We start from the raw sequence: 15,542 nt of genomic DNA on the forward strand, positions 1-15,542 counted from the left end.
CTCATTACAGCCTTGGTCTAAACATGAACAAAAGAGCTGAATTCTAGAGGTGAGAGTAACTGGCTTTGATACCAAGACCAGCAATCGTTGCTCGTCCTTAATTGCACTTGAGCAGTTAGTGGTGAGACACCACCTTGAATCACTTCAGTACATGTAGTGCGGGTATACTCGAATGTTGTCACGGTAAGAGTTCCAGGATTTTGAGCCATGACAACGAAGGAATGTATTTCCAAGTCAGGATGATATGTAGCATGGAGGGGAACTTGCAGGTGGTGGTATTTCTGTGAATCTGCTGTCCTTGTCTTTCTAGATGATGTGGTCGTGGGTTTGCAAGGTGCTGTCTAAGGAGGCTTGGTGAGTTGTCACTGTGTTGATGGTGGAGGGAGTGAATGTTTTAAGGTGGTGGATGGAGTACCGAGTGGGATGCTTTGGGTGTTGTGTTGTTTGCTATTGGAGTTGCACTCTTCCAGATAAATGGAAAGCATTCCATCACATTCTTGACTTCTGCCTGCTGGTGGAAAGTCAGGAGGTAATTTATTAGCTACAGAATTTCTAGCCTCTGATCTGCTTTTGTAGCCACAAATTTTGTGGCTCATCCAGTTCAATTTCTGGTTAATGGTAACTCGCAGGATGCTAATGGGGGGAATTCTGTTGAATATCACGTGCAGTTGTTTAGATTTTCACTTGGTCATTGCCTGGCATTTGTGCAACATGAATAGTTCCTTGCTACTTATCAGCCCAAACCTGAATATTGTACAGATCTTGTCGCATATGGACGTGGACTGCTTCAGTGTCTGAGGAGCTGTGAGTGGTGCTCAACATTCTGCAATTATCAAAGACCATCCCAATTTATGACCTTATGAGGGAGGGAAGGTCATTGAAGCAGCTGTAAGTTGATCCTTGGGTGGTATTCTGAGGAACACTGCAGTGATGTCCTGGGGATGAGATATCTGACCTTCAACCTGACAACCATAACCACCTTTGTATGAGGTATGATCCCAACCAATGGAGCGTTCTCCACCTGATTCTTTGTGACTTCAATTTTGCTCAGGCTTTTTGTGCTACACACGGTCAAATGCTGACTCAATGTTAAGGACAGCCACTCTTGTGTCGCCCTTAGAATTCAGCTCTTCCATCCATGTTTGGGAAATATTCCACATGGTTGGATAGGTGCCAGTGTTTTTCTCCAAAACTAGCCATGCCCAAGCAAAGTTGTTCCAATACAGTTATAAGCATGTCATAATACTGTTGGGATGTTATTAGGAGCCATATTAAATTGGCTGAAGAATTGTTCACACTTTCCACTTGCACTGAAGAAGCTCAACACTATCCAGAACAAAGCTGCCTGCTTGATTGGCACCTCGTCCACCATCCTAAACATTCACTTTCTCCACTACTGACACAATGTACACCATCTACAAGATGCACTGCAGCAATTCACCAAAGCTCCTTTTGTCAGCAGCCTTCAAACCCACAACATCTACCCAGAAGGGCAAGGACAGCAGTTGCGTGGGAGCAACACCACCTGGAAAATTCCCTGCAAGCTAAAAACCATTCTGAATTAGAACTATTTATTTATTTTATTAGTGTCACAAGTAGGCTTACTTTAACATTGTATTGAAGTTACTGAGAAAATCCCCTAGTTGCCACACTCTGGCGCCTGTTTGGGTACACCGAGGGAGAATTTTAACATGGCCAATGCACCTAAGCAGCACGTATTTGGGACTGTGGGAGAAAGCCAGAGCAGACACTGGGAGAACGTGCAGATTCCACACAGACAATGACCTAAGCCAGGAATAGAACCCGGGTCCCTGGCGCTGTGAGGCATCAGTGCTACCACTGTTACCACTGTATGATGGATTGGCCATGGTAAATTGCCCCATTGTCATGGGGAATAGGGTAAATACATTGGGTTAAGGAGGTAGAGCCTGGATGGTATTATGGTTGGTGCAGACTTGATGGGCCGAATGGCTGCCTCCTGCACTGTTGGGTTTCTATGATTCAATATCACCATGCCTTCATTGTCGCTGAGTCAAAATCCTGGAACTCCCTTCTGAACAGCACTGTAGATGTTCCCACAGCACATGGAATGCAGCAGTTCAAGAAGGACTTTATCCAGGGCAATTGGAGATGGATAGTAAATGCTGGCCTAACAAACGATCCCGTGAATACATTTTTAAAATTGCCACACTTCTGTTTGCATATGCTTCAGCTTTGAGTCGTGCTGATGTGTTAGGCTCCCTGATGTGAGGATGGGGGTATTGTGGAGTCTTTTCTGGTTAGTTTGTCCACCATCATTCACAACTGGATGTGGCAGGACTTTGAATTGCTCCATTGGTTGTGGGAGATTTGGCATGCTGCTTCTGCTGTTTGACATACATGTGATGTCTTTGTAGCTTCACCAAGTTGGGCTATCACTTAGGTATACATGTTGTTGCTTCTGGAACAGAGGACAGAGTTTATGCTGGGCAGTGAGGTTACAGATTGTGGGTTAATACAATCCTGTTGCTGCAGATTGCCCACTGCACTTCATGGATTGATGTCCATCATTGAGCTGCTAGATCTGCTCTGAATCTATCCTATTTAGCATGGTGGAAAAGGGTAAATACGTTGGGTTAAGGGGGTAGAGCCTGAATGGTATTATGGTTGGTGCAGACTTGATGGGCCGAATGGCTGCCCTCAAAAGTGAAGACGGGACTTCATCTCAACAGCTCCAGCTTCATCTCCACAGGCTGACCACTCTCTGGGTGAAGAAATTTCTCATCTCTGTCCTAAACAGTCTATTGTGTATCCTCAGACTGTGACCCCTGGTTCTGGATGCCCCCAACCACTATTGGGAACATCTTTCTTGCATCTACCTTGTCTAGTCCTGTTAGAATTTTATAGGTTTCTGAGAATCCTCCTCATTCTTCTGAACTCCAGCAAATATAATCCTAACCAACTCGATTTCTCCTCGTACGTCAGTCCTGCCATCCCAGGAATCGCATCTGGTAAACCTTCTCTGCACTCCCTCTAGAGCAAGAACGTTCTTCCTCCAATAAGGAGACCAAAATTACACACGATGTTCATAGTGTGACCTCAACAAGATCCTATATAATTGCACCAAGACATCCCTGCTCCTGTACTCTCATCCTCTCGCTATGAAGGCCAACATACCATTTGTCTTTTTTTACTGCTTGCTGCTTACTTTCAGCGAGTCGTATATGAAAACACCCAGGTCCCGTTGCACATTCCTTCCTCCTAATTTATGCCATTCAGATGATAAACTGCCTTCCTGTTTTTGCTACCAAAGTGGATAACCTCACATTTATCCACATGATACTACATCTGCCATTCATTTGCCCACTCACTCAACTTGTCTAAATCACACTGAAACATCTCTACATCCTCCTCACAGCTCACCCAGCTTTGTGTCATCTCAACTTACTCATTGATGTGTGAATAGTGGGGATCCCAGCACTAATCCCTGTGATTTTCACTACCTGCCAGTTGGGAAAAAGACCTGTTTATTCCTTCTGTTTCCTGTTTGCATGCTTGGGTTAGATCATGCCTAGCATGAAATGGGATAATTGTGGTTATTGCAGGCCAATCATCTCAGCTCCAGGGCATGTGCTCCTTCGGTAGTGTCACTGCGACAACTTGCCAACACCCCTTCGACGTCATCTATCAAACCCATGAACTTTACCACCTTGAAGCACAAAGGCAGCAGATGCATGGAAAACCATTGTGGGCATTTTTTGTTCATTTATGGGATTTGGATGTCACTGGCTAGGCCAGCATTTATTGCCCTTCCTTAGTTGCCCTTGAGAAGGTGGCAGTGAGCTGATTGGCGGATGGCACAATGGTTAGCACTGCTGCCTCAGTGCCAGGGACCCGGGTTCGATTCCCAGATTGGGTCACTGTCTGTGTGGAGTTTGCATGTTCTCCCCATGTCTGCGTGGGTTTCCTCCCACACTCCAAAGGGGGTTAGGTGCATTGGCCATGCCAAATTGCCCCTTAGTATCCCTGGATGTGTAGGTTAGAGGGATTAGTGAGGTAAATATTTGGGGTTGTGTGATGGGGCCTAGGTGGGATTGTCAGTGCAGACTCAATGGGCCGAATGGCCTACCCCTGCACTGTAGGGATTCAGTGAATTGGCTACCAATCAAGCGGGATGGTATCGAGCTGCTTGTGTTGTTGGAGCTGCACTCATCCAGGCAAATGGAGAGTATTCCATTACACTCCTGACTTGTGTCTTGTAGATGGTAGACAGCTTTGGGCAGTCAGGAGATGAGTTACTCACCACAGAATTCCTAGCAATTGACCTTTTAGCCAGAGTATTTATATGGCCAATTCAGTTTCTGATACTGTTAGTGGGCGATTCACTGAAGGTAATGTCATTAAATGTCATGGGGGTGATGGTAAGGTTCTCTCTTGCATGCCACAAACGTTACCTTCAAGCCTACTCCTGGATATTGTCCTGGTCTTGCTGCATTTGGCATAGACTGCTGCATATCTGAATGTCGTGAATGGTGCTGAACATTGTACAGTCATCAGCGAACATCCCAACTTCTGACCTTATGATAGAAGGTCATAGATTAAGCAGATGAAGATGGTTGGGGACACTACCCTGGGGGACTATCTGCAATGATAGCCTGGAACTGAGATGATTGACCTCCAATCACCACAACCATGTTCCTTTGTGTCAGGTATGACTCCAACCAATGGAGGTTTTTGCCCTGATTCCCATTTACTCCAATTTTGCTAGGGTTCCTTGATGTCACGTGCAGTTGCAATCACCTCACCTCTGGGGTTCAGCTCTTTTTGTCCATGTTTGAATTAAGGTTGTAATGAGTTCAGGAGTCTAGTGACCCCAGCAGAACCCAAACTCAGCGTCAGTAAGCAGGTTATTGCTGAGTAAGTGCTGCTTGATAGCACTGTTGATGACCCCTTCCATCACTTCACTGATGATTGAGTAGACTGATGGGGTGTTAATTGGCCGATTTTGCATTTGTCCTGTTACTTGTATACCCATAAAGGACATACCTGTGTAACTTCCCATATTTCTGGGTAGATGCCAGTGTTGTAGCTGTCCTGGAACATCTTGGGTAGGAGCGCAGCAAGTTCTGGAGCACGAGTCTTCAAGGGTATTGCTGAAATCCTGTTAGGGCCCATTGCCTTTTCAATATCCAGTGCTTTCAGCTGTTTCTTGATATCACTTAATACAAATTGGCTGAAGACCAACATCTGTGATGCTGTGACCCCTGGAGTACACTGAAATGGATCATCCACTCAGCACTCCTGGTAGAAGATTGTTGCGAATGCTTCAGCCTTGCCTTTTGCTCTTAAGTGCTGGGCTCCTCCATCATTGAGGGTGGAGCTGCCTCCTCCAGTGAATTGTTTGATTGTCCACCACCATCCACGGTTGGATATGGCAGGACTGTAGAGCTTAGATCTGATCTGTTGTGGAATTGCTTCATGTGTAGTCCTGCTTAGTTGACACCACATTTTAGGTATACCTGTTGCTGCTCCTGGCATGTCCTGTACCTATAACCATATGAATGGCACCGGTTCAAGAGGGTGGCTTGCCACCATCTTTGCCACAAAGGGGTGGGCAGCATCCTCGCACCACAAATGAATAAAAATCAAGTTTGTGTAGGGTTTAGTGGATCCATGTCTGTGTGTTGGATTTCTTGCTAAAAGGCTTATAGCACTTTAACCAAAATACTTACAGGTATCCTAGAGTAAAATGAAAAATTTTGATTAATTGAAGAATATTTTACAGGATAAAGTAAGTAATTCCCTTTTTAAAATTACCCCAGTTTTATGTAACTCGACATACTAGCAACATTTATTGCTGTTTTAAAAAGATTTGTAGGCTTTACGATTGAATTCTTCATTCTAGGTCGTCACGGTGGAAGCAGCAACGGTGCTGGGGGATACTACGGCAACTCTGGAGGCATGGGAATGGGGAGTAACATGGGAGGAATGGGGGGCATGGGTGGGAGCGGAGCATGGCGGATGTACCAGTAATTCTGCTCAACCCCAAGATGACACTGGCCACTACTAGACATTTTGTTTTCACATTCTGCAGGACTTACAGTTCTGAGTCAATATTTCTGTTTCTATAACAGGATCTGTATACTACAATTTTAAGTTGGTGATAATGTTCCTTCAAATTTTCAGATTTCATTTTTGCTTCTATTTTCCTTTAGTTGTGGTAAGAAAATTCTCGTGAAATATCCCACGTGTAATAAAATTTTTAAAACTATTTTGAAATGGTTGATTGTGACTGGCAGTAGTCTCATTACAAAACAGGGTCCTAAGAGCTTGTGATTAAATTAAAATTTGCAGTATGTTAAGTAAAAAATATTTAATGGGTGCTTAGTACTAAAGGATTTGAGTATTGCTGAAAAGAAATATGCTGTTGAAGCTTGGGGTGGCACAGTGGTTAGTACTGCTGCTTCATAGTGCCAGGGACCTGGGTTCAATTCCTGGCTTGGGCCACTGTCTGAGAAGTTTGCACGTTCTCCCATGTGTGTGTGGATTTCCTCCCACAGACCAGATATGTAGGTTAGGTTGATTGGCCATGCTAAATTGACACTAGTGTTGGGGGATTAGCAGGGTGTATATGTGGGATTTTGGTTGGTCCAGATGTGATGGGCCGAATGGCCTCATGCACTCATCAGGATGAGTGATGATTCATACTGCATGTGAAAAGGGTGCCGATTGGTTAACAGGTGACTGCAGTGATGGCCCCTGTGCTTTTTAATTCAAAAAGGTACAATGCCTGGACATGTTCCTTTGTCTGCAGAATTCTGTACAAATATGTAGCTGTTAGCAAGTGTAAATGTATTACAAGTCCAACTGCTAATCTTGGTGTAATTTGCATATTCAGTACCAGTTGGTTAAGTACAGTTAGTACTCATGCCTTCAGCAGTTTGCAATAGGTAGTGCTTGAACCAATTCATAACCTACTAAAAGTCAGTTGGGGCTAAGGTGCACACAATGGTCAGCTAGGTATGAGTTTCTACTCCACAGACTGGGGTAAACTTCCTGTTTCACTGTCCGTGTGATTGCCCACATTATTTACAGGAGCAGGGAGTTCATACCTTTCCTGAAATAGACCATCTGTGGATGTGTAGGATAGGGCATTAATCAAATACTCAGTCAGTGCAAACTCAATGGGTTGAATGAATGGCCTCCTGCACTGTAGGGGTTCTAGGATTAACACAGGTTATATAAATGGTTTTAACCCAGTCATTTATACGTAGTGGGCTTCTTTGATCAATCAAGGTGAGGGATGTTTGAAATATGTTTTATTTTCTATTGTGGCTATTGTTTAAAGACTTAATTACCAATAAAGGACAGTTTTAGCCTGTGGCCTACAGACCTGAGTATTCAACTTCATCTGTACACAAGGAACAAAACTAGTATATAGAGTTAGAACAATCTTTAATGACAAATATCCTTTGAACGGGTAGAGATTTTAATATAAAACCACTACTGCCACCATGTTAATAGACACCAGTTTACCACTCGCACTGTGATGTTAAACAATTAGATTAATTCAGAGAAGTCAAAAATGTCATCCCATTACTGCCTCCTTGGTTAGTGTAATTGGAAAGGCACAAACAAATCATACACCAGACAAGTTCAGCTTTTCAAGCAAACACAATCACATTGTTAAAATTATACTGACTTAAATCAGTGCCTGCTTGCAGTTGAGTCAGTGGGATGGAGCAGTGCTGTAACTGCCCAAAAATCTGTAGAAATGAGACTGGTATAAAATTGCTAAATACTTCACTGAACAAGAAATTGCAAGTTCACGTTGAACCTATAAACCCCATTTACTCCTGATTATTGTAGATCAGAAACACATCTTGCTGCTGTTCTGGGTTATTATGGGCTTTGAGCAGGAATGTGCTTGTACACCTGATGGGAATCTTAAACACAATTCCCCACCAAATCCATTTTGCTACTGGATCACCATAGAACAATCATCAAATTTAGAGCATGTTCATGCTTTATCTTCTTCAGTGTTTTGTACTAACCTTGCTCTAGCTCCTCAGGTTAGATAAGTAACTGGAAGGTGAACTAAAGAATCTAGGACACCATTTACCTACACTATTAACATAATTTAGTTCTACAAATACAGTCCTTTATATCATTTCTATTTCATGTATCCAGGAACACAGTCTCCATCCAATACCCTCCTTTTTACAGCATTGAGGGGCAGGAGTTTCCACTTACAATTTAGGGTTCTGATCAGAGGTCAATGAATCATTTATAATAGTTTGTCAGTCTCCCATGTTGCCTGCTTATAGTACATTCATTAGCTGCTCAGCATTTTTGATGGGGACCACAGATTTGTAAAAAAAAAGGCAAACTTGTCCAAAGATCTAAGCTTGATGACTGCCTGCATGAGGCTGGGCCTGAAATCTCAGGTGGTGTTGGAGGAACATCGCTGCAATAGCAGCGCATGGCAGGTGTCACACACACGCACAGGTTTCGGAGAGGAGGGCAGAGGAAGTTCGTTGTCGGAGCAAGCATTGCAGAAGATTTCGCCACAGTTTCTGCAGTGATGCTAGAGAGAATAATGACAAATTAGAGCTTCAACATTACTGCAGTGACATACTTTACACAAGAAAATTCACCATCAACATTTATGTGCTGCCTTTAGATGGAAAAACACTCCAACCCCACTGGCTTGGTCTGATGTGGGCTATTAGGAAGTGGAGTAAATCAGAGGCTTGGGGAACTGATGGCTGCAGGAACAACCGCCAATGGTGAGGACAAAGGAAATCAGGAATGCTTCAGAGTTGATGGACGTTGTATTAGTGAAGGGTTATAGGACTGGAGCAAATGGATAAGCTGAGGGCAGGGATGTCGTCAGCAATGTTAAGAGGGTGGAAACAGGTGTTGGAGCAGATGCCAAGGTTGCAAACAGTCTGGTTCAGCTTGGGTCAGTTGCTAGGAGGGATAGAGTCAGTTGGTAGGGAACAGAGTTGTGCAAGGGCACGGAAGATATTGTATCTGTCTTTCTGCTCATCAAGCCTGGATGTCAGAAAGGCAGTGTAACAAACCAAAGCAAAGGAAGTGGATGAGATGTTGAGCCTTACATGGGGAAACTGACATATTAAAGTTGCACCAGGCAGAAATCTGATTGGATAGAATCAAATGAAGTTGCAGGAAGAATGGGTGAAGATTTAGACAATGATAAATCCAACTACTTTGAAGAGAAGAGAGACAGATGCTCAGATAGAGCTTCCCAATTTTTCATCTACGTTCTTCAGGCAGGAAAATTATATGGACAGGATTGGGTGCCGGCTGTGAGCTGTCTGCTGTAAATGATTGTCTACGCTTGCAGCTGAACAAGGTGAAGGAAAGTGCTGAGGGGTCTAAGAGCCAGAACCTAAGCCTCAGGCAGTAAGAGGGTGGAGGAACACTCATGGGAATAATCTGCAGCTTCACAACATTTCAAAAGCAAGTCTCTGCAGACTGCAATTTCATACACAGAAATCACTCATGAATAATGGATCTTAGTATGATAACGATAGCTGGGAAGCTCACCCCAAGACAAACAATATTTTTGTTCTCATCAAGGCAGGAATGTTTTTCTGAATTCAAATATCAAGTTTCTATGTTAAATACTCCCAAGGCATGTACATTGGTTAGGTACAAAACAATATTCCCTCTACACTGAGCAATTAAAAACTCCCAAGCGCAGGTGTAATGTGGGATAGGTGTCAAAGGATAGATTTCATAGAATCCCTACGGTGCAGAAGGAGGCCATTTAGCCCATCCGAGTCTGCACCAACTCAGACAGAGCATCCCACCTGGGCCCTAACCCCGTAACCCCTATTATAATGGTCACCCTATTATAGAAAGGATATTATTAAACTAGAAAGAGTGCAGAAAAGATTTACTAGGATGCTACCGGAACTTGATGGATTGAGTTACAAGGAGAGGCTGGATAGACTGGGACTTTTTTCTCTAGAGCGTAGGAGATTGAGGGGTGATCTTATAGAGGTCTGTAAAATAATGAGGGGCATAGATCAGCTAGATAGTCAATATCTTTTCCCAAAGGTAGGGGAGTCTAAAACTAGAGGGCATAGGTTTAAGGTGAGAGGGGAGAGATACAAAAGTGTCCAGAGGGGCAATTTATTCACAGAGGGTGGTGAGTGTCTGGAACAAGCTGCCAGAGGTAGTTGTAGAGGCGGGTACAATTTTGTCTTTTAAAAGGCATTTAGATAGTTACATGAGTACGATGGGTATAGAGGGATATGGGCCAAATGCAGGCAATTGGGATTAGTTTAGGGGTTTTAAAAAAAAACGGACGGCATGGACAAGTTGGGCCGAAGGGCCTGTTTCCATGCTGTATGACTCTATCCCCACATATTTTCCCCTCATCACCCTAACCTACACATCTTGGGAAACTAAGGGCAACTTATCATGGCCAATCTACCTAACCTGCATATCTTTGGACTGTGGGAGGAAACCGGGGCACCTGGAGGAAACTCACAGACATAGGGAGCATATGCAAACTCCACACAGTGACCCGAGGCTGGAGTTGAACCTGGGTCCCTGGCACTGTGAAGCAGCAGTGCAAACCACTGTGCTGTTGATTCACTGGATGGAATTTGATTCATCTGCTCTACATATTCCGTTTAGTGTTTGTTTCAAGGAGCTTTGAACCAATGGTGACTGGATTTGGCCCAAGGTGAAAGGTCATCCTGCTGAAATGAGAAAAGTGCTTCATTGACAAGATGTGTAATAGAAGCAAGCGGATACCAAAAGGTCATAGCTGATCTTAACTCCCATCTACCTTGGTTCCATAACTCGGAATATCTTTGCCTAATAAAAAATGATCAATTTCTGTTTTGAAATGGTTACAGCTCCCTGCCTCACCAGCTTTTGGTGGGTTTGGAGAAAGGTGGTGGGTTGTAGGGGATGCAGAGTTTCAGATTTCCACTCTGCACAAGTACTTCCTGCCATCACCCCTCAATGGCCTAGTTATAATTTTGAGGCAAAACCAGATAATGCTGGAAATACTCTGCAGGTCTAACAGTGTCTATGGAGAAAGAAGAAAAAGTTAACATTTCAGGTCAGTGACCTTTCATCAGAACTGGGAAACATTAGGAAATGCAATTGGTTTTAAGCAAGTTAAAGGAGGGAGAGTGGAGAAAGAACAGAAAGAGATCTGTGAAAGATTAGATGACAAAAGATTTTATGCTGCAAAGCCAAAGGGCATGACAATGGGACCAGAAACCAAAAATGTGGCTGGAGGAGGTGTGAATAAACAGCTATTGTCCAAAAAACAAGAGAACCAAAACCAGCAGAGGCAGGATGTAGACAGCAGTTAAAATAGATTGAACAATTTTAGATTGTGAGTCCAGAAGGCTGTAAAAGGCTGAAAGATTGGGCGCTGTTCCTTGAGCTTCATTGGAACACTGCAAGTGGCAGCAGTATGGGGAAATAAAATGACTGCAGCCAGAAGCTCAAGCTCCCACTTGCAGACTGACAAGGTGTTCCGCAAAGCTGTCACTAGTCCAAATGTCTTCCCGTGCATGCCATAACGTGGGCAGTGTATTCGCAAATGAGTAAATTGCTGCATTACTTGGGGTCTCGGATGGTGGGAAGGGAGGTGGTGAAAGATGTTGCATCTCCTGTGTTTGAAGAGAAAGGTGCTGTGGGAAAGGGAGGATTGATTGTGGACTGGACCTGGATGTCACCAAAGGAACACTCCCTTTGGAACGCGGAAACAGGAGGAAAAGATGTTTGGTGGAGGCATAAAGTTGGAAGTGACAGGACTGATGATCTGTTGTACAAGGAAGCTGGTGGGAGTGGAAGGTGAGGACAAAAGGAAACCTATCATTGTTTTGGGAGGGAGGGAAGGGGTGAGAGCAGAAGTGAAGGAAGTAGAATGGACATAGTTGAGGTCTCTCAACCACAGTGGGGGCTGATTCCTTGGTTCAGAAATAAGGAATACTGGTCGAAAAGAGTTGGTAGGGAAGGCAGCAGCATCATCAGAACAGATGCGATGGACAACGGGAAGCTGGGAGAACTGATGGAATGTAAATAGGAATCATGAGGAAGTGTCAGCAAGGCTGCTGCATGGTTCATTGGGCTTATACGAATATTAGTTAAAATGAAGATGGACCATGCGAAGGAGAGCAAAGGTTGGAACATGGGAGCAAAGTTGATTAAATTTCCCTGTTCAGGACAAGAGCAGGAAATGGCACTGACACGACAGCAGTGTTTTCTGTTTTCATTTCAGATTGGCGGCAGCTGCAGTATTTTGGTTTCTAACTTTCTGAGATTACACGTCCCAAAGGAGCTTTATCTGCTGTCAAGTTATTTGTGTTGTTTACCTTCCTCGTAGAGATGGAGAACTCCTTTTCACACAGTTTGCAGCTGGTAGCATCCCTATCCTTCAGCCACACCAAACCCTGGAAATGAGGAATACAATGTAGATGTTATAATCTGCTTCTGGAACAGGTTAAAAAGTAAATCAATCTTTTAAAATGCCACCAGTGACTGAAGACCCTGTCCAGAGAGAACACAACCCTGCAGTTCCAGAGCCATTGTGCTGAACAAGGCTGACTCAGTTGAAATGGCACCAAAACTGGTCTCAGCCTCTGACTTTAGGAGAAGTCTTTCAGTGCACTGAACACAGATTATTTGGGAATTTAATTTTATAGATAGCTAATTGAACAGGGCAGTAGGCAGTTCCATTTGGGGGAATGTGCTGTTGTCAGAGAAACAGAGAGGTGGTCAGCAGGGGTAGCTGTCAGAAAGAAAACTGGGATCTTTTGGAAGTTTGGTGTCAGTTAATGATGAGACACCTGATCCAAACTGGCAAGAAGGCAGACGGAATCCTTCATCAGATCAGCCTTGTGTCGAGAAATCCCAAACTGCAGAATGCAAAGAGGAGCAATCCAAAAATAGTCTCCAGTAAATAGACAGTTGAGGAGTCATCATTTAGGAAGGAGAGCGATTAGTGACAGGAGGCAGACTGTCTAGATTAGAGAATGGTAAATGAGATGGCTGGGGGAGCTGATTAATAGATGGAGGGGATTTCAGGTCTGGTGATGGACAGGGAAATGGTAACGTGAAGGTTTGGATAACCGTCTGCTTCCCAGTCTTTGTGAAAACTAAAATCTCACATCATAAACACACTGGCTGAAATTTTCCAGCCGTTCATGCCAGCAGGATCTTCCAGCCCTGCGTTGGTGCACCCCAGGTTTCCCAGTGGCAAGGGGGCATTGAACTGGAAGCTGCATTGACAATGGTGGGACCAGAAGATTCTGCTGCTAGCCAATGGCAAGCTGCCTCCACCACCATGAAACACGCAGCGGATTGCGTGGAAAATCCCACTCACTGTTGTGCAACAAGCTTCCCTGATCTCTGCATCCTGCTACTTTAGCACCATCTAATTCAGCTTCCATTCAAACAAGGGCTTAGTGATGCAACATAGAATGTCTCACCATTACCTCATTCCTACAACCACACCAACTGCCTCTTATAGCAGCAGCATCGGTGCAAACACAAACACTACCTCCCAATTCAGTGATTCTGTATTTCTGCTTGTTCTGAAAATGCCGGACAAAAAAGAAAATCTTCAAATTTCCTCAGCCAAACAACTGATGCAAGTTACTAATTGCCCCACACTGTCAAATTCCACTGTCTTTTTTATTTCATGGGATGTGGGCGTTGCTGGCAAGGTCAACATTTATTGCCCATCCCTAATTGCTCTTGAACCGAGTATCTTGTTAAGTCATTTCAGAGGGCAGTTGAGAGTCACCCACATTGATGTGGCTCTGGAGTCACATGTAGGCCAGAGCAGGTAAGGGCGGCAGATTTCCTTCCCTAAAGGACATTAGTGAATCACAATCGATGATAGTTGTCATGGTCACCACTACTGAGACTAGTTTTAATGATTGAATTTCAATTCCACCAGCTGCTGTGGTGGGATTTGAACCATTAGCCTGGGTGTCTGGGTTACTCGTGCAGCCACTATGTTACCCATGCCCCTAATGGAGCCGAATGGCAAATTGCTCACATCCACAAAGTCTTTGGGTCAATTGTCATTCCACCTCTTGATTGACGTTCCTTGATCCTGTGCCATTAGTAAGTGATTTCTAACACTGGTGCTGCATCTTCAGTCCTGCTGTTTTGCACATTTCTCCGGCAGCTGGAAGGTGCGGCTTTTCTCCAATGGTGTTTTAAGGAAGGTGGCTACAAGGTCTTTGCTGGAACTGATGTTATATTTAGTATTTGGGTTTTCTGATAACTACTGTTTTTGTTCTAAGTCTTTCAATTTCTCTTTCCGTTCCAGGTGCCTTGCTGTGAGAAGCTGATTTCCATGTTGCGTTGCTTGATTGGATAGAATTTGTAAACACAGCAGATTGTGAATGTCCATTGCCGGCTCCATAAATTCTACTTCAGTATCGGTTTCCTTCTGCTTTGTTTCTCGTTTGTGTCTGGTTACTTGCTTCAGCAACTTCAGCTTAAGCACTTGTAATGACAGTTTATCAGTTATTTACTCACACTATCGTAAATCATAAATATACAGAGTACGGCAGTGAAATCCAGGGCAAGGGCCTCCCATTGAAAGCTAACTGCTCTTCCATTCACACAGGCCCAGCACCTTCTGGTTTCATTTCTCAGCAAAGACCCCAATGGAAACCATCACTTTAAACTCACAGCACACAGTAAAACTTCAAACTAGACATGCTAAACTTTCAATGCTCTGAAATCTAGAATGGTTACAGCACAGAAGGAGGTCAATCAGCCTGTCATGTGTGAAAACTCTCTGAAGGACCAATTTAACCTCGTGCCACAGTCCAGCCTTTTCCCTATGGCCCTATAGATTTTCCTCTTGTAGATACATCCATTTCCCTCTTGAAAGCCTCAAACAAATGTCTCCACCACGCTCTAAGACAGTGCATTCAGATCCTAACCACTCACTGGGTAATCCATCCACCACACGCTCAGACGGTGAATTCCAGATCCTAACCACTCGCTGTGTAAATCTGCCTCCACCACATTCCCAGACAGTGCATTCAGATCCTAACCATTTCCTGTGTGAATCTGTCTCCACCACACTCTCAGACAACGCATTCCAGATCCTAACCACTCGTCGTGTGAATCTGTCTCCACACACTGAGACAGTACATTCCAGATACTAACCACTCACAGGATGAATCCATCCACCACACACTCAGACAGTGCATTCCAGACCATAGCCGCTTGCTGTGCGAATCTGTCTCCACCATAATCACAGACAGTGCATTCCAGATCCTAACCACTCGCTGTGTGAATCTGTCTCCACCATAATCACAGACAGTGCATTCCAGATCCTAACCACTCGCTGTGTGAATCTGCCTCCATCACATTCTCAGACAGTGTATTCAAGATCTTAAACATCGCTCTCTGTGAATCTGTCTCCACCACATGGTCAGACAGTGCACTCCAGATTCTAACCACTCGTGTGAATCTGTCTCCACCACTGTCAGGGTATTCCAGAACCTAACCACTCGCTATGTGAATCTGTCTCC

General features: G+C 44.1%; 1 protein-coding gene across 8 annotated transcripts in view; it reads left to right on the forward strand.

Annotated features, from left to right (window-relative positions):
- The window catches only part of hnrnph3 (heterogeneous nuclear ribonucleoprotein H3 (2H9)), a 28,057-nt gene extending 13,623 nt beyond the window's left edge, over positions 1-14,434 (forward strand). For 2 of the 8 annotated variants that reach the window (XM_078204791.1, XM_078204789.1), the window contains exons 13-14: positions 311-354; positions 14,321-14,434. In XM_078204791.1, coding sequence (XP_078060917.1) covers positions 311-345 — 35 coding nt within the window. In that variant the 3' untranslated portion in view covers positions 346-354; positions 14,321-14,434. Of the gene's footprint in view, positions 1-310; positions 355-5,884; positions 7,370-14,320 lie in introns of those variants that run through there. The other 6 variants (XM_078204793.1, XM_078204792.1, XM_078204787.1 and 3 more) reach the window with 4 other exon arrangements.
- Positions 14,435-15,542: the final 1,108 nt, after the last annotated feature.

Source organism: Mustelus asterias, unplaced genomic scaffold (genome assembly GCF_964213995.1).
Source record: "Mustelus asterias unplaced genomic scaffold, sMusAst1.hap1.1 HAP1_SCAFFOLD_451, whole genome shotgun sequence".
Taxonomy (NCBI): Eukaryota; Metazoa; Chordata; class Chondrichthyes; order Carcharhiniformes; family Triakidae; genus Mustelus; species Mustelus asterias.